Source organism: Myzus persicae, unplaced genomic scaffold (assembly GCF_001856785.1).
Source record: "Myzus persicae strain clone G006 unplaced genomic scaffold, MPER_G0061.0, whole genome shotgun sequence".
NCBI classification, from domain to species: Eukaryota; Metazoa; Arthropoda; class Insecta; order Hemiptera; family Aphididae; genus Myzus; species Myzus persicae.
This window is the reverse complement of record NW_019103250.1, coordinates 200,549-224,713: the sequence shown is the minus strand read 5'-3', so window position 1 is coordinate 224,713 and position 24,165 is coordinate 200,549. Positions and strand designations below refer to the sequence as shown.

Here is a 24,165-nt window from a genome sequence, read left to right as displayed (position 1 = left end):
GTGTCGCGTATTTCATCCTTCACCAGTGTCGACTCGTTCAACGATATATATATATGTATCGTATATAAATATAATAATAATAATAATAATAATATATAGCTTTGGTGTGTGTTGTTCGAAATCCGTGTTTTGACCGAGTAATTTTTATTTTTGTTCGCCGCGTGTGCGTTTTTAATATTATTATTTCGTTTATTTATTTATTTTTTTTCCTTTTTCGAATTTTGCCCGAAACGGACGTGCCGATGTGAAAATATAAATTAATATTCCAGTGCAGTTTGGTTCGGTGTTTTCTGTGTTCGGGTTATCGTAGGCAATCGTCATATTGTCACTGTCACGCTGCGCACACACGGCAAGTGTGTCGTCTCGAGTGTGCTGCGAGGAGTATACTGTGCGCGTGTGATTTCGTACAGGGTGTCGTCGTCGTTGCGGTGCGCGCGCGTGTGTGGTTCGACCGCGATGTTAGCGTAAAGCACTCGGTTTTTCGTTTCCGCCGCCGCCGCCGTTTCTGGCGTGCTTAGTGCGTGTGAGCGAGTGTGTGATTTTCTCGTACCGGAATCCGTGGGACCGCGGTGGAATCGTTGTGCGCGACCTGTGTGTTTGGGCGTGTTCCCGAATGATGAAGAGTTGGCGACATAATGGTTAGGGAGACTCGCCATCTTTGGGTCGGAAACCTGCCGGACAATATACGCGAAGAGAAAATACGCGAGCACTTCAAGAGGTGAGTTGACGTGTTGTGTACCTAGTGTACCCACATAATATTAATAATAGGTATTTACCTATGTAACGACGTACAGGTTGGTTTTGATGATAATGATAATGTAGTGATATTGTTGATAAACAAATTAATAACAAAACAAAAACAGTTGTAAGACTTAAACACTCGAGTCAAAGTGGTTAAGGTTTGTTGTACTGACGGGGCTGTACCCGCCCACCCTCTACCCCGGAGGATTTACTGCAGGTAACCGGAGGAGTGGACTTCTCCTCGTGGCTCGTCCGGCGCGTTATCAGTGTGCGAGCTTGTACACGCGGCAAACGTCATCGCCGTGACACGATCATCTCAGCAACCACATGAGCGCCGGTCACCCGACTACTTCTGCCCACGTCAGCGACACTGGGTTCCCCGGATAGTGAACTCGTGGGTCACACGTGTGCTGTGGTTACTTTTGGGCACTATAATAGTGTGGGAGATGTGCGAGATTCGTTGTATTGAAATCGTAGGGGTGTCTGCTCCAACGTGCAATGACGTGTCAGAATTAATCGAAATCGTCCTCTTTGGCCCTGTGATGCATCCGGCTTTCGTAGTATATATTTTATACCTTGTACCGTGTTACTCGTGCGGTTACCTGCGAATGGCGAGTAGTGGTCGGAAATCGAATATTGTTGTGGATTTCACCTTTTGTTGTTCGAACGGTTTGGGTGTACGCGACCGTCCATATATATAATAATATAATAAGTGCATACACAACAACAATAATATGATAATATAACCATCCAACATACTTAAATATTATAATAGCGGCGGCGGCAATCGGTCGTGTCTCCGGACACGGTATTATAACTCTGTAGAGAATAGAGTACGACGCAGTCGTCTCGTACTCGGTCTGAAAACGTTTGTGGCTCGATTGCGACGATTGTGTTCGTTTGATAAACCGTTTCAAGGTTGGCATTTGTGAAACGATAAGTTTTTTCTTTGATTTATTCTCGTTTATTACTTGAAATTATTATTCTGTTATTATACAATCCGTAAATGAATAATAGGTCACCCGCGTGAAGATAATAATAACAATAACAACAACTTACGGTACTGCACGAATGACAATTAAAAAGAAAAATCACCCGGCGATGATATTATTATAAATAGGTACTCGTCTTGAATTTACTAAATACGATAATAAATCCGATTTGTTACGTACGTTCGCGAGCGCCACATCTCTTTTGCACACGTTGCCCGCCGACGACGTTGAATATCGCATTTGCCAAAAACAAAAATCATCGTCACTGCTTCAGTGCTCTCGTCGTCACCTCTCCGCCACGACGACGTTGGCTGTCGGTGAAGTCTATCGGTATTTGGTGCTACCCCATCGTCCGACTTATTGGATACCGCACTGTCGGTCTTCGGTGTGGATTCGGACGGTTTTCAACGTGGAAACGTTGACGTTAAATTTATTTTTACAGAAAAATAACAAAACTCCTTCAAATGTCAAGGTCGCCGCCGTTTTCCACGTTAAATACCGCAATAGTTATCTAGTGAGTGTGTGTGTGTGTGTGTGTGTGTGTACGCGCTTGCTAGTATTTCTGTCCACGTTCGGATGTGCTGTATAATGGGTATAGGTAGTGAAGTGCTTTAATAATATAGTACTTACGTAAATATGCGTGCATTAAAATATACATGTTACGGATAATGTTAACGTTTGGATAATGTCGACACATTGGCCAAATCGTTAGTCGCCATGAATATTATTAAATGTTGGTCAATGCTAACATTAGCCGGATAATATGATATTATTAGCTTAGGACCTTTTGATGACGCCTTAACAATTTAAGAATATAATATAAGCCATGAGATAAATTAAAAAATTAAATTTAATAACAATATTACAGGTACAAGATAAAATTTGTGATTAAAGACATATCATTAAAATATAGTAAGAGTAAAATATTATTCAATAATGTATAGCTTTTAATGAGTTAGATACTGATGACACAACATCAATACGTGTATCTTATTTTTGTGCACTATATATACACTTCATATTTTAAATATAGAATAAAATGTTATTATCGCATCGAATTAGAACTTCTAACATTATTTACTATAATTGACGAGCTATTACTTATTGTGTAACGTTAATAACATTATCCGAATTGTGTTGATATCTGATGCTTATACAGACAAAAAAACCCACACATTAGGTAAAACGCATGGCTATAATGTTTGTTGATTTTATCCGGCTTATGTCGACAATGACCAAATGTGTTAACATTGCTCGGTACAGACGAACTGTATTGTAATCTAATATATAGATAGTTGATGTGTTATTAATCTAAATATAAACAATATTATTCCGTCTGCCGCCACGCGCGGCCCATTCAAGTCTCAACCCGATCACTCATTCATTCGTTTTCCGTGCGCGCCCATCGAACAAACACGGAAAATATTTTTTAGTATAATACGCGTCGTACGCACACGTTTTATTCTCTGCCTCTCGTCCAGGAAATGTTGCGTGCGCGCGCGCTCCCTCTCTCTCTCTCGGCCCTTTTGTGTTTGTATACAAAACACAGCTCGTTTCTCTCGTTTTCTCCGAGGGGACGCGCGCGTGTGAGGGGTAAATAATTTTTTAGCCCCTTCGTCGGTACAACACGACACGCACAAGCGTCCGGGGAAAGGAAACCACCCGTAGGGTCGGTGTCGGGCTCACTCTCTCCGTCATATTATTATTTTATGTATTTGTATAATGTTTTTCACAGTTTTTATTTCGTTTCACATTTAATTCGGATGTGTTTTTCATTATTATTAAATATATTATTATCGACAACGACGAAACGGCCCTGTGCGCCACAGCGGCGTGTGTTGAGTGTAGACCGTGGTCCGTGGTCCGATCGCGCGCGAGGTTAACCTGTTCAGTGCCGCGCTCGAGCGTTTGCGGCCGACGGGCGGGTGGCCGCGCCATCACATGGCTCCTACTTTATTAACGAGTTATTATTAGCTAGACGTACGTACTACGTATTATTTTAAACGCGCCGCCGTCGAAAATATGACGACGGTGTTGCGTGCGTGCGCGGCACTTATTTTACCATGTTTCGTACTTTCGTGTGTACCTATTCGCCGCCGACAAGGACGTTGCGGAAACGCGATGCTTTTATTATTATGATCATTATTTGTCTTTCCCAATGAAAACATAAATATATTTTCGTTTCGAAAAGAAAGCGTTGGCCAAAGAAAACGAACGACGACGTTTAATGTGTGTGTGTGCGTGCGTGTGTGTGCTTTAACGACGACAATTTTGCGCGCACACCGCGGCGGACGCGACCTGTTTGCTGCTCGGCTTGAAATCGTAGCGAAAATCGATTTTGTAGAGTAGAAACGACGTTCGGTTATCCTCTCTCTTCTCCGCTGCGTCCCGAGAGAAGAGGCTATTCAGTCAGGTATTGTCGGCGGAAAAAAAAACATAATAACAATATTGCTTTCGGAAAACGGTATAGGATATTAGGCGGTCTTAGTAGTTCGTGTACAAAAAACGACTAAACCAACACTCCTCCGCCGACTAACCAGTAAATAATAGTATATTTTAGCCTATAGGTTAGTGCAGGCGTGGAAACGATACGATTTATTTATTTTTTCTTATCGAAAATAATCGCATATTATTTTTGTGCCGCCAGAACCAAAACAAAGTATCCGGACCGCCGAATATTATTGTCATCACGCGTGAGCGTTTGTGTGCGTATGTGTTCAACGACAATTGTGAAACACCACGTACGTGTACTTCTCTTATCCCCGAAATATAAATATCATCATAATATTATATTGTTATTTTATTATATTTATTATTCGGCGCTTGTTGTACGTCTCGTGTCATAGTATATTCGTCGGGCGTACGCTCAACGTGCGTTCACTGCTTAAACACCGTCCGGTCCGCGTCCGTTGTCCATGGACTAAACGCAGGGCATCGCTTATAAGAATTTTAATAACCGAAAATGTTTCTAATCACACTGGTCCTGTGAATTACGACCGACAGGTGGGCCCCCGGGCTACAAATATGATAATTAAAAAAAATGATAATAATAGATACCACCTACACTTGATGATATTTAATGAAAATAAAGAAAACGTTTCAATCTGTACCTACGCGGGACAATGTGTGTTGTTTGTGAAAATGTTGCTAAAATCGTCGTTCTCGATAAAAGTATCTAGACTATTACTGAAAAACAATAATAATATAATATATTTTTTTAGCGGGTAATGAGTATTGTTCTCGTCCACCGGGCCGTGGCGGCTGACGCGCGTTGCAACAAAGGTGGGCGTCCGGCTAACGAGTAGTTATTAATTTTTGTTCACTCGACCTGGCACAGTGTCCCTTCGCCGACGGTGTCGTTGCCAAAAATGTAGGTAAAAATACGAGTTACACACGCACACATACACCGCGGTGTGTTAACTACGTGTTTTTGAAAATTATAAATCGTTTGTTTTTTACCGTCGAAAACACTACTACTCTCTGCCGAGGGCCACACGGTTCTCTCCTCCTCATACCGTAATGAAAACAAACACACACGAGAGATTCATCACTCGTTGTTTCCTACTCGGTATATTATCGCTCGGTTATCCGTGGTCAGGACGATCATTGAAAACGAAGGTTATAAATTATTATAATATCGTGCCGGTGACATGCGGTCTATCTGCGCGGGTCTAGTAGAGGTTTGTCATAACTGATATTATTATGTCAACGAAAAATACCAGTTATGCTCTAGTAGAGAGGTCACGAGGAGAACTATGATGAGTTTCCTAATCAGTAATCAACCTAATCGCATAATATTATTGTGTTGTAGTAACGCCATCGTCGTACTAGTACAATTATTGTGATGACAGACTACAGAGTAGTTTTATTCACATCGGTAAAAATGTTGATGGGAACAAAAATAAAGGTTAAAATAAAATAATGCCGCATGTCTCTCCCTCTCTTTCTCTCTGTTCGTGAAAACTGAGGAGGTAATTTTCTTTTGTATATATAGCGTCGTCATAAGTATAACGGCTGGAGGGTAATTGTTCCAGACCTATTAGCATGTTTTTGAATTTAATAATAAGACAGTATAATATTATTCTCGGGCAGGTGATGTGTATCGTGTCTTTTGTGCATCATCGTTCGTTTTTTTCTCCGTCTGTTTCCGGTTTTTAGAATCGTCGTTTTTGTTTTATCATAATAATATATAATATAAAAAAAACCTAACCTACTGCCATACGCCGGTCCGAAGACCCAACTCGTCGTTAAAAGTAATAATACATTTATACTTCAGTATAATATACTATAACTATAATATAACCCCGTAATAAAACAGCAGCACACCGGGTACGTTTTTATTGACTTTATCCGTTGCTAACGCGCGCTCGCGTGTGTGTGCGTTGTTCACCGTGTAGCTCAACACGAGTGAGTTTCCCCCATAATATGCTGTACGGCCGTATTATTATTATTATTATTATTATTAGACATTATATTATTGTTCGGAGAGAAACACGTGATCGAATTGTGTTCGGCGATGAGAGGATAAGAGGGGGATTGCCGTGTCGCATTTTTACGCCGTGTCGCATTTGCACGTCTCGTGTGCCGGAACAGCGTGGAATTTACAGGTCGAAACGGCGTGGCGCAGTGGCTAGTGGCCACGGCGTTGGCCGTGAGTGTTCCTCTCCCGCGGGTGATAACGTCTATTGATTTCTCGAGCCGAATGTTGTGCGTCGTTGTGAGGGGGGTCGGGAGGGATCGAGAGAGAGAATGCTGCTGCGTAAAAGGGCGCACATTCGTCGGGTCTAAAGCGCGTGCGTGCTTGTGCGTATACGCACGGACGTGTAATGTGGTGTATTGCGCCTCCTCTACCAGCGGCGGCGCGACAGCAGAGCGGTAGCGTTTGGGGGACAACCCCATGTATTATATTATTATACGCAGCTAAAAGAATAATACATTCCCCTCGCGACTGTTCTCCATATAATATTGCGTCAGCACAGATACCCGGAGAGACTTCATATAATATATATATATATTTACTATAGTCGGAGTCACGCATTGTGTGCGTGCAATCCCTCTTTTATTTACTGCTGCGAGACCTGAACACCACACACGCCGCAGGCATACAACATAATATTATATTTTAGTTTATTCAAATAATAACATTAACGATGTTGATATTTATAAAAAAATTTTTTTCTTCAACCCAATTCTATCCGTTCTCACCGATTGCTCGTCTTTTCTATGGAGTTCCTTAAATGGTTTTACCCTTGCATCATTTTTTAATATTTTATCCCATACAAAGTTTTTGAGGGCGTCCCGCAGTTTTCTTTCCTGCCGGCATACTTAACCATATGTAATTATATTATGCAAGTCTTCTGCCGGGTGTTGTAGAGCATATCCAACCGTTTTCCAACGCCTCGTTCTAATCGCATCCAAGCGTACGTTTGTATTTTACAGTTCTATACCTCTTCATTTTCGTTTTTCTCTCCGTCCAACTCTTCCTATTTCCATGCTCGTCGCGAAAACCACAAATTTAAAGGTTTCTACATAGTTTATTCTTCTTGGTATCGTTTATGACCCGCATGTGGTCGTGCTTACACATATCCATATAGTATGTTTGCGACATGACATGACGTGTTCTATGTTCTAATGAGTCTCTTCTTGGTATCGAGATATTATTGTATACGTTCTTTGAGGTGCGCAGTTTGTGTTATAAATAAATATCCGATTGAATTAGACTACGGATCATAAAATAATACGCGTTTTATGGTTTTCGTTAACCGCATGATTATTTTCGTTACATCGTAGCGACCAGCGAGATACTCTGCTGGTATACGCTAATGACGAGACACGAATGCCGGCAGTAAGTTATTGTACAACGATACCGAACGATTTTACGTTTCCGTAAGAATGCGCGTAGTATAGCCTTCGGTCGTTCCGCAGACGAATTTCGCGATACACTGTTGTAGTTTTTGCGGTTGGGTTCCTGTGTAATAATAATAATCATAATAATAATAATAATGATAATAATGTTATATTATTAATACAGACGGTATGAGTTTTTATTTCGCCTGTGCTGCCGCCGTTGTTGTTGTTGTTGTTTATTCGGTCTCGTTCCAATCTAAACACTCGCATTTCGTGGTGCGAAAATTCAACGTCGTACATATATTTACGTTCGGCAAATATGGCCTTGTAAAATATAATACATATTATATGATATAACCATAGGAGGAGTGTCGACCCAACCCCCGTGGCGTGTGTACCGTCTGCATTCGTATATTTATTTTGTATTCCCCTTGTGAAATCGCAGGACATTCCATTGCACACAAAATAGTGGGCAGATAATCGATGTGTACGTGAATTATGCTTTTTGTTTTTTGCTTACCCCTGTTAGAAACACCTATATGTATATCATAGCATCTGATACTAAATAACGAATCGTTAAAAGTTGAATTTAATTAATATATTATAACTCTATAAGTATATGCTAGATGTGCTTTTTAGTTTCTTATCTAAATTAAAATTGTTCAAGTGTTAAAAGTTCTTCAGTTTATTTTATGATGCGTTAATAAACAGAAACCTTAAATAAATGTTACTAATACTATATACACTGTAAAAGATATGATGTAATAAATGCATTTGACGAGAGTGTGAATAGTCTTGAATAATTATAATTTATCCATTTATTTTTGATTTTTTATGCAATAAATTAAAGTTTTAATTTGCGCTAAAGCACATATAGTTTAATTATATTTTTCGTAGATATTTAAAACGTTGAAGGTCGAGTAAGAAAATTATCAATTATGTTTACCATTTATACCAAAACAAAAACCTCGACAAAAACTATACCATATCCCATTTTGGCCGAACATATCGATTATACTAAGCATGTGTTTCTGTTTATTTTTTATTTATTTTTTTATTCCGATTTGAAAATATTGTTCATACTGTGTACTACGTTCATAATTCTTAAGAAGTTGACCTTGTTCGTAATCTTTCTTAATGGTAAAATTATTATTTTTGTTTTTATGAATTGGTCAGTTCTGGAGTATAAGTTACATTTTCAATATTAATTGCATTTATGTAATTAGCTCACTATGCAGCAAAATATTGTGGCGGATTATGCCAACGTCATCATTTTATTAGTGAAAATCTTTTAGCCGCCCAATTGCACCTATAATTTTATCTTAATCCCATGTCCGAATGGTATACCAAATAGCGATTTAAAATAAATTAACTCCACGTCCACACTCAAACAAAGTGTTCACCTATAATCAACTGTTACATTAAATAACGTCCCAATTCTTACATCCAATATAGTACTTGGAACTGATGGTATAATCATTGTCGAATTAAAATACCTTATTTAAATGCCCTTATTGTTATTATTATGTCCTATTTAATCCAAAAATGATAGTACTTATATAAAATCCAAATTACTAATTTAAATATTAAAATCTCAAGCCTATTTTTAACAATAGACTACGCTTTCAAAATATAGCTCTTTCTAAAAGTAGAATAATTTTATTTTGAAAACTATTAATGAAGAAGCACTTATTTTTTATAAGTGACTTCCAACTAATCTCAGTTTCCTTCTAAAGGATTTTTCCATCCTATCACTACCGAGGAATCCTCGTCGCAGGTTGAAAAATAAGCGGTGTCGCAACTTGTTACAAAAATATTAGTACTTTAACAAAATAAACTAAAAAAAAAATGTTAAAACAAATTATAATTAATTAAGTTAAAGTCACTAATGGGTGACTCCTTTTACAACCCCTTTTATTGTCTATATCTATTCTTATTATACAAGCTTATTGTGCTTTTTTTTATAGATTTTATGTTTAAAAAAAAAAAATGTACATTTTTTATTGCAATATTTCTGAGTAATGTTTCATGCGAGGTTTCATGTTACAAGGTACCTAAATGGTGTTAATATTTGTAAATAATTTGTTAAATGTTAATGACAATTTTATAATAGGTCAATTAATTCTAAAATTAAAAATAACAGAGTTAAATAGATTCTTCTGAACGTTAAATGCTTTATTATCCATTAAGGCAAAGACATAACGCTCTCTTAATATTAGTACATAATAAATAGATCCAACCAAATCACTTACCTGCTTATTTTAAGACCAACTAAAACTCAATTAATATAAAAATAATATATTTGTTACTTATAAAATAAAACCATAAATAAATAATTATATTTTATTGTCATGAAAGATTTTTAAATTAATAATTTGCTTGGCCGCCTTAAGTAATTCTGATCTGCTTATTGATCTATACGATACATTTTATTATTCGTAACGGTATAATTTACATTTTATGAATTCTTCAACACCTTAACGAATAAAATTATTTAAAAACTACGAACTTGTTTTCTTGTGCTGTAATTATTATTTTTGATTAAAATATTGAAAACAAAATATATTTGAGTTAATAACCTTTCGAAATTAATGTTTTGCTAAAGGAGTGACGTGATACTCGATATGTTTTCTATATTTCAGTAAATGAGTGGATGAGTATAATACTGTTAATCATTCCCTGCAAAAAAAATATTGGTTATAATGTTGAATTATAATTATTTTAAAGGAGCGCTAACCCATGCAATATTATAAAATCATAAATAAGTATTAATAATATTTTGCTATACCTACAACACGTTCTCTTGTTACTTTAAAATACCTTTTTTTGCTGTAACTTAATTTATAAATCTTATAATTTCAAATAAATATTTAAAAAATGTACCTATTTAACCAATAATTATGGAGTTCAGTGTAATTTAATATACTTAATATATTTTGCTTTGTAAAATATCCTAAGATAGTGTGGTCTGCGTAAACTATAAATAGTTGTTGTTTATTTTCGAATTTTAATTCTTAAGTGAATTTAGACTTATAAAATACTAAAGTTTATTTTTATTGCTTAAGTACATTCATTTTTCAACTGGGATTTTGTGTATTTCCTAGGAAGTTACTCAGACATTTGAAAAAAACCTTTTTTATAGTACAGTCTTGGAGGGGGGGGGGGATACTTTAAATAAAAAAGTTAATGCTTACTTGATTGTAAGTATGGTACTACATTAAACAGTTAGAGCTTTTTAAAACGCTACTAAAAGATTTTTTAAAGACAAAAATAACCAAAGTAATATAATTTACAGGATACCTACAGTAAAACAAAGCTAATTAATTTAAAAGAGTTTGAAAATTATAATATTTAATTTATGTAATTAGGTACCAGACTGTATAAATATTTAACCAAATTAATTATAATAAATTGCCGACGATTAGTTCTTATATATTATTTAAAGATATCAAAAAATGATTGAATGAGACATAATTAATGAAATAAAATCTATTTAGTTAGATTTGTATTTGTTTATACTTCAATGGTAGTTTTTTAAACATTTAACAATGTTTAAAATCTATTTAAACGTTTTTATTAGAATTCTTACTTCTATGCGTACGATACTTCTTATGTTTTTAATAAATTATTAAAAAAGTATTCAATTGAACTAATATTTTTTGGTTTTTGCTGATTTCTATTTTTATAAATACTACGCCTGTATGATAAGAAATAAGAATAACGTTGAAAAATACAGTAAGTTCTCTTATAACTTTGTTTTGGTATGTATTATGTCGTAGAATTTATCAAATTGTCGTGTTTCGTTCACGTTCACATTGCAACAGTTTCAGTATAAAAACGTTTTTAATATCATTTTATTTTATTTTAGTCGGTCTCACGTTTTAGTGCATACACTTATTAGTTATTTGTAATCTAGGGGTTTTCACTGATAAAGCTTTATCGATTTTATTGGCATTCTTATTAATTTATTATACACGAGGTTTTCTGTTAATTAAAGTCATCTTGATTCTTGACGGACTGTGTTTCTCGGGGTCTCGCGAAATAAGGTATGGCTCCTGATCCGGTGGTTCGTATTTGCCGGTCGTTGCTCGACGCACATAGTGTCTATCTTTAGTATACTGTGTCTTTCTTCGATATACCGTGCCTATCTTAAATTAATTGGGAGTCACTACCCAGGAGTTCCTTCGGAACCGTCGTCCGGACTGATAATCGTCAATGTGTTTCTCGGAGTCGCGATCATATTAATATATTCTGTAAGGTACCTGTAGTACCTGCATTATGCACTGGATATGCGTATAGAAATAGATTAAGAAAACAATTATGTAAGATAACTGATAATCAAGTCTTTAGTCAGTACATTATTAATCGGTCAATAACAATTATTTATATCACCATAGGAAATCGGTCTATGATATATGTAAGGATTAGTAAAAAAAGACGGAAAGTAGTTCTTTGGCTATGATCGCTTGATGAAGTCTATACTGAATCGAGCACCACTGTGTCAATATAGTAATGTATATTATATTGTTCTTGTGATTCTTGTTCTTGTTTTTTAGTATATTTCGTAATTGTTCTTAATTTAATCAATACTCGGTTTTTAAACGATGCTTTTGGTGTCCATTATAATATTTGTAGTCATCACTACCCGTGTAATTATACATCTTATTACTTATTATTAGTACGTATTATTTTATTGTGATATATTTATTGGTGAAAACACTCTAATGAAGTGCTGCATGTAAAAAGTGTCACACTTACCATTTTTAGCTTAACATTGTGTTTTCTAGGAACGTAGCTTCGACGTTCAACGGGTACTTGTTGCAATACTTGATAAATGCTAGCTAAAAATAATAAACGTAATAACAAATTAATTACTAAAATTAAACATAAAATGTAACTTGGTAGTTCATCACTAAAAACATAACATTTGTTGGAATTTAAAGAAGTGGGAGATTTACTGTAATTTTTTTAATTTTAAAAGAACATAATTTTGTCAGATAAGATATGTTTAACATTAACATAAAACGATTTATATTTATATTATGTATTTATAATTTGGATTATGTATAGGTAGACATAAATATAAAATAATACAAATAAATACATAGTATGAAGGTGTTTATATTTCGCTTTAAGTATTTAATTTACAAGTTAATCTTATGTTAAATATATCTTATCTCACTAAATGGATTTTAAACTAAAAAAATATAGATAGGTTAGGTAGGTTAGGTGGAAAATGTACTGATTGCAACAGTGTTTTGTTCATGGCTCGGTGAAGTGTGAGAGGGAAAAGTATAGTAGAGGGTAAAAAGAATAGTAGATTTCGGATCAAAATATTATCATATATTTTATTTGTATGTATATTATGTATAAATAATCCACCTTATTTCGATGTATCTTGATTAGTACACGTGGTATTTCGATTGTTTAATTGAGTGTATGACAGAATAGCAGTAAATACTAAATATAACTAAATAAGTCATTTATATTGCAGAACTGAAGTTATATTGAAGAACAACTATCGATCATTTCAAAATTATCCGACCAACGTTGTAAATAATTATTAATTTTATCTATAATATCTATTTAGATATTTTTTAAATTTTTATAATAATAGGTTTTAGAAGAGCGAACATTATTTTTGGTTTACAGCACTAACAGGTGTTCAAGAAGTTCAATGTAGACATTAAGCTGCAACCGTAATCGCGAGTTGCACGACAAGTGGTTGATTCACGAACTGGTTCAAAAATAAATTAAACCGGTTCAGGTATACGTGTACTTTTTTATGGTAACGTGTTCAATTTTTTTCGAATCGTCGGTAGTATGCCTTGAGAAACTACTACTACTGAGACAATTATTATTTTTATTTACAAAACGATGCATTAGTATAAAAAATAAATCTTTCATAAGTGGCATACTGGTTGTGTTTCTGACTTTCTGTGTGGGTGACTGAGGATATATATTATTTATTCATTTATTTGTCATCTGACCTAATGCATTTGTGTGTTTTTTATGAGCAATATTCTATTAAATTGTGATTATTTTAAAGATAAGATCGTATTAATTATTGTAGTATTGAGTGTCGTAAATAAAATGTAAGTAATTTTTAATTTTGTTATTCTACTTGCATTATTTGTTCTACACCTTTTTATTGAACTAAAATATGAAACGAAATCAGTGGTTGTATTAGAATAAAACCTTAAATATGGCAGTTTTATTGGGATTATGTGCAATGGGCCGTAGAAAGTTGTGTTGGTTAAAACCATCATCATTTGGTTCATTATGTGACAGGGCAATGAACTTGTTTGGTGAATAATAGCTGTCGGAGAGCACACAGCTCAGTTTCGCTCGTTGTTAGAATGATATTCTTTAAAAATCTACCGGTGTCGCCCGCCTAGCATGGTTTATATATGTAAATTGTATGTGATCCAGAGACAATGAATATAATAATACGACGAACGCGATTTCAATGAAATTCTGTCGCCGCCAAGCGCGATAGAGTAGGTCACCAACATCACGGTCGTTTGGCGACAATGTAAGTCCTCACGTTTGGCTTTCTCGTGATTTTCTAGTGGAAAGATTTTCGGGTGATTTGTCGAGCTTTTTCGTGGTCGACTGATTCCGTTGAGGTTATCCGTAATCGTTTATTTTCGTCGTGTTATTAATTATTATAGGAGTTTAGTTGACTATTAATTGTCGCACTCAGTATTTGTGCCAAAAGTAAAGTAAAACCAAGTGCAGTTCTAGGGGCTTTTCGCCCATATTACTGGGCGTATAGTAATTTGAAATATTTCAAAATAAAATGCGGGTTTGCGTGTTGCGTTTATTGTATAGGACTTATACTTGAAAAGAAGAAACTAAAATATTTTCAGTTTCGTCAATAGTTTATTTATATTGTGAGTCAATACTCACCAGCAGAACTGTATTACCTATAGTTAGTTGCTACTAACTAACTCAAAAGTCCGAGGTAGGTACGTAAAACGGATTATATGCTTGTCAAAAAAAAATATAACAAATAAAAGCAGCAATTATCAGTCATAGAGTATCGTGGTATTCTTTGTTGTTACGGTCATGAATTAGTACTATGTAATGTTAGCTCTTTCCGCTGCTTTTATTTTTCTAATTTTTTTTTTACCGGCCACAAAGAAACAAACGACGGCGTTGATAAACGGTGAAAATTACAGTGTTATTTTGTGGCAGTTAAACGATACATGTGAGAAGGGTAGCAAATCGCAGAAGCACGTAAATAATCTGATCTCGCATAAATGGTATTTATGCATAAACGCACACACATACATCCTAAGTATACAATTTATGTATACATATATTATGTAACTATCAAAAACGTAGCTAAATAAATACATTTTGTGTGTATTATAAACGTGTATTCCATCTACGTTATTTTTTATCTGGGTATTTAAGGTACTTAATGTAATTTGTCAATAGTTAATTATTATATTAGAGTTGCAAATATCTGGAGCAACTTATACTGATACCGCACTGTGTAGACATTACCACTTATTATTGGGTTTCGAGTGGCGCACTAATCTTATTAGTAATTAAAATACGGCTGTTTCTATTGGGGTTCTTAAATTGTATAATTTTTGTCGTTATGAATCAAGGTCTCCAACCGAGTACGTTATTGAAATATAAATAAAACTACAGAGAAAAATTCTCTAATTCAATTGTTTCGCCTTGTGTCTGCGTACGTGGCGTTAACTGCTGTCTTATCATTTTTGTGTGAAATACACGTATAACTAAAAATATTACTGTTAATTGTTATCATCTCGTAATTGAAACTATAGAAAAGTTGTTATTGCTGTGTGTCGTGAAGTTTCCTTGTAGGTACAAACATACATTGTTGTCTAATCAACAGTAACCGTTGAACTGCATTCGGACGTTGTTATACGATACTGCCAACGTTCGTGTAAAAAAAAAAAATAATATGCGTTTCCGAAAATAACACTTTAATGAAAGGTTATTACGGCCCATTATTTCGGCAACGTATTTGATGGACAAGGAAATTGGAATTCGACCAGATGTCGTTTTCCGGTGAGAAAACAACAAGAACCATTCGAGTATTTCTTTTTATCCCGCGTAAAAAAATAAGAACAAAAAAAAATAGAAAATAAAACCAAACGTTAAAATAACGTCTAATTTTGACCCCGAAATCTACCGGAAAACAATTACTTTTATATATAAAATAAAACTAACTGTTGGAGGCTATAATAGTGTAAGATGCAGCAGGTGTGGTGAATAAATGTCTACAAACACTACGTCTGAATTACAACGCTGTCGGAATTAGTTTATTATAAATCATAAAATAATACCCAATACAATATATTGTTGTTTTGTTGTTGTTGTTGTTGTTTTTTAAATTTATTTGATAACAAATGCCTTGGTGATTAACATTAAAGAGGGTTGTTGCATTAAATAAACTTATAAGTTATAAGTAATAACTAAGGTAATAATACAATAATAGATAGGGGCTGTATATAAAATTGGTATTAATACATTATAGGTGTGTATATTATACTTATAATATAGGTATATTATTTTGATATGTTTTTATTAAATATTTTTTCGAAGTTACAGTATCCCTAGAACATTACTTGTATCGATGTTGAGGTTTTCAGCAAGATGGTGGGTTAGATTACATTTTTTGACGTTTGTTGTTGTTGTTATACTGTAGTCTAAAGTGTATATAAGGTGTAACACCAAATGCGGGTTGACTAATCTATTAAACACGCTTTTGTCAAATTCCTACCTTCGGTGCTCAAAAAAGAATACAATCAATAATTGTGATTTTTTTAGATAAAACACTACATTTTCCTTGAACCGTAGTGTTTATTTCTATGACTGCAGGATTAACTTGAAACATCAAATTTTGTAAAACAAAACGTTAACTTTTTCATAACGCATTCCATTAACTTTATCTTCTGTTATTAGCTATTAACTTATAACAATTGAATATCGAATGTTTACACTCAATTCAAAAACTTCACTTACGGATTTCTATCGGATAGGTACATAAAAATTTAAAAAAATGTCATCTGATAAACAATTCAGTGAGTAAAGAACGATTGTCGTTTGAAAAAAAGTCGTTGATATCGCTACAGGACACCTTAAATATTTCAAAAATCAGGATTTGAATGTATATATAATCAAAGGAAACAATGGGATTGAGCGTACCTGGCGTATCACTCTGTATATTATGTATTATGCACGTGTGTACTCTACAAATAATATTCTGTACGCGGTTGCATTAATAACGTCGTTACGTAACTATCAGGATGCGATATTGCATTGCGCGTGTGTGCGACGGTTTGGTAAACTCGCGCGCACACACACACGCACCGCTAAGACGCTTCGTGTACGCCACAACGTCGCAAATCCCCTTAATAATAATAATAATATATTCCCAGGTAACACGACGTACTTTCTCTTCGGTCACCACACACTACGCCTACTAAAAACACGCGTTATAATAATATATAATATTATATGTGATTTTTCTTGCGGTTAGCGCGGAGGGCACTATTTTGAGACGGGGTTCGCGCGTACCGAACACGATACGTCATGATGTGCAACGTGCAATTCGAAATGCATGTAAAAAAAAAAACGCTGCAGTTGGGCGAGGTATATTAAAAAAATACTAGTTTGCCTGTGCGTAATCGATACGAATCTCCGACGACAATACAATCACAACGACGACGTTCGCGCCCAATTCGATGCGCTGGCTCGGCCGTGGTGCGTGACTACTTCGATGGGTGGCCGGTAACACTTTTTCGTGTCCGGCTGCGGGTGAAAAAACATATATATATAAAATATAAAATAATATTGATAAACCGGAAAATCGCCTCCCTCCAAACCGTCGTCGCGTGACATTTGACGGCTTTACACACAGAATTGTGACGGCCTTAAATAATATACCAGCGAGCCTTAAATATTATTATAACGGTGATGTTTTTTTGCCGACGCGACAATGTTTACAAATAATTGATAACGGTAAACGATAATAATGTTTTATCTCCGACCGATAATGGCGGAATAAAATGCGATACCGCTATCGGAACTCTGCGTATTGCTGCAGCTCCTTCGCAGTGTATAGTGTACACTTTGTTTAACAATGTTGTTGTGGACCGCAAGTCGTGTGCAACACGTGAACTGCAGCAGCTATGACAATAGTTTTACTACGGTGCTATAATATCAGATACGACGAGATTGGTGTTCGAGGAAATAGACGGCTCGCGAGTACCACTACCTACTACACATCATTGCTGCCCGCCCGTGCAATGCCGCACGCTATTAATTCGTCGTTAGTTTTTGGCGCGCATAAACGTGGTGATACGTTATTTATAATATTGAGTTGAATTGGCACGTCGCGGTGCGAGCGTGGCGTGACACCTGGTCCAATATTATAACGATATTTTTACTACGGTGCCATTAAACGCGTTTGTACGGCGAGGCATTAATATTATAATATTATTTACATTATACATATTATTACGAATTGCGGTAAAATCACTTATTATAATGTGGGTCAATGTACACGTAACAGTAATAAACCGAAAACGGTTACGCTCGCGCTCGAGATTCGAGAACATACCGCATCGACGGCCGCGGATAACGGAATGAGAAAATGCTGTCCGTTTATAAACGCCGCCGCCGCCTCGCATTGGCGCGCTTGCCACGTTATTATTATTATTATTATTAAGTTTTCGGTGTCGGCGGGTGGGCGGTGGTGCTGCTTACTCTCTGCCATAATAATCCGTCGTTCCTCTTAACCACGAAGGCTCGTTTCCCTCCAATTGTGCTTGGGGGGTTGTAGGTCGATGATGGTTACTATTTCATTACTACGCGCTCCGTAATATATTTAGGTATCTTGTGTTGTGCTCGAAAATGACGCGAGAACACGTCTTCTGTAACTTGGCCAGAGTTTTAGTCGTCGTCTTCGGTGGAGCGTTTGTGTTGCGAAAACAAAAAATCAGCCTCTTGCCCGGCGGCGTGGAGGACGCGTTTCTCAATCCTCGGGATCATTAAATTATATATATTTTTAATGCTCTGCTGGTTGTTGTTCGGCGAGCATTTTTATTTTGTATATGTATTACACACGAACAGCCGTATAAGCCGTCATTCTCGTTCTAAATTAATAATTGTTGTGGGTGAATAACCCAGCAGGAACGTTGTTGAAGGTGTCGGCAGTAGCGTGTTATTATATATAAAATAATAATAATAATAATAATAATAATAATATAATAGCAGCGAGCGTGTGGTGTTTTTGTATAGTAGGATCGACCGTCACGGATCAAAATACCGAAATGGCAACGCCGCACTACTGTGGTGGTAGTCGTCGCCGTACTCGGTTTCTCTCTTCCCTTCATCCACGCCGCTGGAGCGGTACAAACACGCACACACACATCGCAACATCGCTCTCCACGCACACACAATGCCCACGTTGCCGATGGTAGTAGTAGTAGTAGTAGTAATAGTAGAGTTCATCTCTCTCTGTCTCTCTCTCTCCAGCACAAACACTTCATTTTTCTTTTTTCTCGACCATCATCATCTCCTATAAATTTTTTTTCTTCGTTCGTTTTTTGTAGTATATAGTACTCCATTATACGATGACGGTGGGTACGTTTATTGTAACGACACGACTCTTGGCGCGCATATACAATCGACATTTTTCATCCCATTAAAATATAAAATAAAATGCTTCTCTTTCCCGCTCGTGTATAACTAGTGTAGTTGTGTGTGCGTGATCGAGAAAATTTACTAGGCACGGTGGAAGGAAACCAATACGAATGTGTGTCACACACGTGCAATAACGGGTGTTCGCTCGGGTGAAATTTTGCAACATCTTTTCCCCGGGCGTGCACAATAATATAATATATTATATTATTATACGTGCACTAGAATGAACAGCGGTGTTCGATTTGTCGGATAAAATAAACGTGTGCGTGAGACGACTATGTCGTGTTCTAAGTATTACATAAAAACGCTAGGGTACAGCACGAGGTATTTTTCTTGAGAAATACGAGGGAGAAGTGGGTCTTCTTTATTGGCTAATGTGCAGCGTGTGTCGCTAAGGGATACACACGATGGGGGTCGGCAAAGAAAAGATCCAACGAATCCCGTCAAACCGGTTGTGTCGTGCGTGCGTGTGAGTGCTGTGTTTTTTTTCTTTAAAAATCGAACTGTGAACATATTTTGAAAACCAACGATTCAGTCAGGATGATGCGTATCGTTTGGAAAACCAATATTATTTTCACACTCGAAATGCGTCGTGTAAGTGTGTGTTTCCTGTCTTAAGTTACCGTAAACAAAATTTGAATATATATTTATCGATGAATGAAATCATATTATTTATACCGCGGCGAGCGGCGGGGCAAAGGCAAACTGTAAACACATAAGCCCGTTCGACACCGAGAACAGAGACACTGGTATCGAAGCGAGCGCGTCTGCTACCATAGTAGTAGTAAATACAACATCAAATCCGAACGAAATAACTTTTGGGCTGTATGGGTGGGTGGGTGTGTGTGTGTGTGTGTGTGTGTGTCGATGAATACGAGACTTCCGAGGGTTATAGTTGTAGTAGTAGTAGTAGTGTTGTTGTTATCGGCCGGTCGGTCGTCGTCGTCGTCGTCGTTGTGGTGGTACGACGGCGGCGGTGTTTGGTATCGATGTGAAAGCCGGGCCCGGCCGCCGTCGGAGCACATAGTTTTATTATGTACAGCGGTGTGTCTGTGCGTGCGCGCGCGCACGCATGGTTTGGCAACGTGGCGTGCGGGGCCAGCCTGGACACACACGCACAGAGACGTGCTTGAATCGTTAGGTCGGTGGGCGAACTCCGCTGCCGGGCCGCCGCCGTGGTTGTGGTGATGGTGTGCGGCGGGAGGGGGCCCGGCTGTTTGTGATGCTCGGGATCCGAACCGCCGACCGAGCCGACCGAACGTTTAGGTTTTCTTTTCTCGACTGCTTTTCTGTAAATTATTCATCTTTTTCCTCGTTTCGTTATGGAAACGTTGAGTTATTTTATATTTCGTCGTCATCGCAGTATTTTTTGTGCTCCATGGCCAGCCTATCCTTCGTCGCGTGACTGGAACGCGGTGGCGTTGTCCGTCAGTATCCTGTGCTCACGAGACTGCGTGGATGTATACGAAAATTCAAAACAATAATATTATAATATAAAATCATTGTCTACTTAGTTCTGAAATTACAGCGTAGCACAAACTTCCCGTAGTTAGCTTAAAATTTTAAACGATTTATGCTGCCTGTTACACAGTATTGTGTATAGTTTGTTTATAAACGATAATTATTAATATAAACATAATATTATAATATGGTTATATTATGTTTAGTCAATATTATTTTCTCTTGCCGTCGCTAGTATTCTGTCGTCAATTTGGATTATTGAATTTGCCATATTTTAATATTATTATCGTCGTTTACGCGTAGTTGTGTACGTATCACCTTGTGCGTATGTAAACGCGCTGTTAAGTTTTTTCCTTGTCGATCCGACGGAAATATTAACGGCGAGAAGATGTAAATTGTATTATATTATTATTTATGTATGTGTTCCAATAGCCAACAATTTTTATGACCTAAGGTCAATATAATATAATACCTAGAGATTGTAATTCTCTGTTATTATAATGTAACACTTTATATAAAATATATGCATATGAATTTAATATAATATATAGTGACGCTAACGGATAACATCAGAAAACCGGATTCATCTATTCCTTTATAATAATAAAAATAGTAATAATATTAATAATTATTATTATTATTCTTATGTTAATTTATTTAGGCGTGACTGGTAGATTGTCTTTACGTGACAGCTAATGTCATGGGGTTTCATGGGTCCAGACGGTCTCGTATTTCTTCCCCCGAGATAATGCCCTCTGGGAAAACAACTACAATTTTTTTGTATTATTATCTTTACACACACACGTAAAAACCGTATGTATTACTCGTACGTTACATGCACTTAAAAATAACTAGTAACCAGTATGCATAATGAATAATCATAAATTAGTAAAAGGTCTATACGTAATTGTGTTTTCGCGTGCAATAGCTTATATATGATTTTTAAATATATTTAATTTGATTAGAAATCCCAGTTTTGTCAATAGTAGAACTAATAAATGGTATCAAATGAATCTTTTATTAACTCTCATTTTGGACATGAAAATATGAAATCGTAATAACATAATCGGCGAATGAAATCGTAGAACATTAAAAATGCTGTGGAAATTGTAAATGAGAATACAATAATAAATTTGCAATTTGAAAATGTGTTACACATTTACAAAATTGTATAACATTCAGAAATAATAATAATAATCCAAATTGTAGAATTTTGAACATATGTAAAAATAAAGAATAATTTATGTTAGAAAAAAATTAAGGATTTCATATAGTAAGACAAAATGATACAGGTTCACCAACAAATTCTATTTAAAGTTCTTAATATTTTTAATCGAAATACACTAACTAAAAATTTTGAAATGTGATAATGGACAATTAATAATGGTTTATATGAGTTAATATGACGTACGCCGTTCAATGTACAATGTACAAACATATTATTATTGTTTTGTATGTATATTTCATTTTTAAATTACAATATTTTTATCAATGAGAAGATTTTTACTATACAGTAAAATGATAGGAGTTTTTTGATTTTCTGAAATCATATCTGATCACTCCGTATTCCAATAGTGTTTTGATATTTTGAGATGATCACAATTTCAATATACTTTTACGTATTTAGCTAATCGTTGAAGGCTGTTATTAAATACAAAAGTATTTTGTAATAACTGGCTGCTGACTTAGTCTCTCTGACTTACTAATAGACTAAATATTTTGGTTATTGTAGACAGTGGCGTAGAAATTATTTTTCTTATGGTTGTGAGGGAGGGGACATTTAAAGAGTAAAAATACAATTATAGGGACATTTTTTTAAAATAAATAAATACCTCTAAAAATATTTTTTCTTTAATATTGGTATAATATTGTAAGATATAAATGTGCATTTATATGTTTACAGTATACCGTATACTTAAGTACAATATAAATTCGGTTGCAAAAAAAAACGAGGAATTCGTTCTGCTGTATAGTAGGTCCGAGTACATCATCATGGAGTAGGTCAATATAATGAAATATAATAATAATATAATGGTGTTAAATGATAAAACATTGCATACGAAAAACGATTCTGTGCGGTCGTTAGCCTATATTTCTAAAGATATTTTATTTTATTATTTTATTATATTGCTATCTAATTCTTTTTTTCTATTAGTAATACGGTTAGCTGAACTAATTTTTCCAAAAAGCAAATTTCATCCACTATGTAAAAATTATTGCTTATTTACAATATTATCTAATTTACTAACTGTAACATATACAATAATAAACTGCTTATAATTTAATACACGAGTGCTCGACGCACGTGTGAATTGGTTACAATATAAAATATGTAAATAGCTTAAAATAAATCTAAATATTTAAAAAATATATGTAGTTATAGTAAATACTAATATGCGCGATGACAAAAGTCTTAAATCCCTACAAAATAACTAAAAACGTAATAGTTTACTTGAATTGTCTATAAAAAAATTGTGAATTTGTGTTTTTGAGATTCTTAGTTTACTTTAAGAATTACTTATGTAGAAAAAATTAAATATATTATAGAAACTACTAAACCAATTCGAAAATTCCTATAAATAACTTGAAATTAGTCCATATAATTTTGAAAAAGTCAATGTTATAATTAGTAATATAAGTAATTATAGTGTTTTGATGTTTTAATAATAACAAAATAACTAAAATAGTAAAATGATAACTAATCGTTCCTTTAAAATGTTTATGGTAACCTTTTTTTTGATTTCTAGTGAAACCAACTCATGAGGAATTTTGTTATAAATATTCAAGCATCATGGTATTATAATGAAAATTATTAACTTTAAGGCCTAAATTGGGGCCTTAAATAATATTCTGACATTTTAAATTGATAATAGACTAATTTACTCTAATATTAAAAATAAGAGTAAAATGGATTCTTCTGAACCTACAACTTGTTCTATTTCAATATTTGGATTAATTAAGACGGATTCATCACGTCATGTGGGTACGTCCATAATGTCTTCTTAACAAAATAATTAAAGTAATGAAGTTTCATTTCTGTACTTATTATATAAATATATGTATAATAACAACGGTGAATATCCGCATAGAGTTTAACTCGGAGATTAATAATATAACAATACTACAAAAGTGCATAAATATAGATCTAGAAATATGCAATCATCAGTGGTCACTGTATGTAGAATTTCTCTATGTTTGAAATCAATAATAATATTAATTGTTCTATGCTTATCTTATTACATTTCCATCTAAGGCATAATTTAATTTAAGTCCCTTATAAGAGGAAGTTGATAATATTTATTTGATTGTTGGTCCGATTGTAGTAATGCTACTCCCTAGGACTGCCGTGGTATGTGCCATGTGGTAGTGTTAGTTGCGTAATAATAAATAATAATATATTAATATTGCCAGCAAATATTCCTTAATTCCT

General features: G+C 35.1%; 1 protein-coding gene across 1 annotated transcript in view; it reads left to right on the top strand.

Annotated features, from left to right (window-relative positions):
* The first annotated feature begins 635 nt into the window (after window positions 1-635).
* Window positions 636-24,165, top strand: part of LOC111034078 (protein split ends) — a 54,448-nt gene continuing 30,918 nt past the window's right edge. Inside the window, exon 1 of the mRNA XM_022315105.1 lies at window positions 636-718. Within this exon, the coding sequence (XP_022170797.1) occupies window positions 636-718 (83 nt within the window). The remainder of the gene's footprint in view (window positions 719-24,165) is intronic.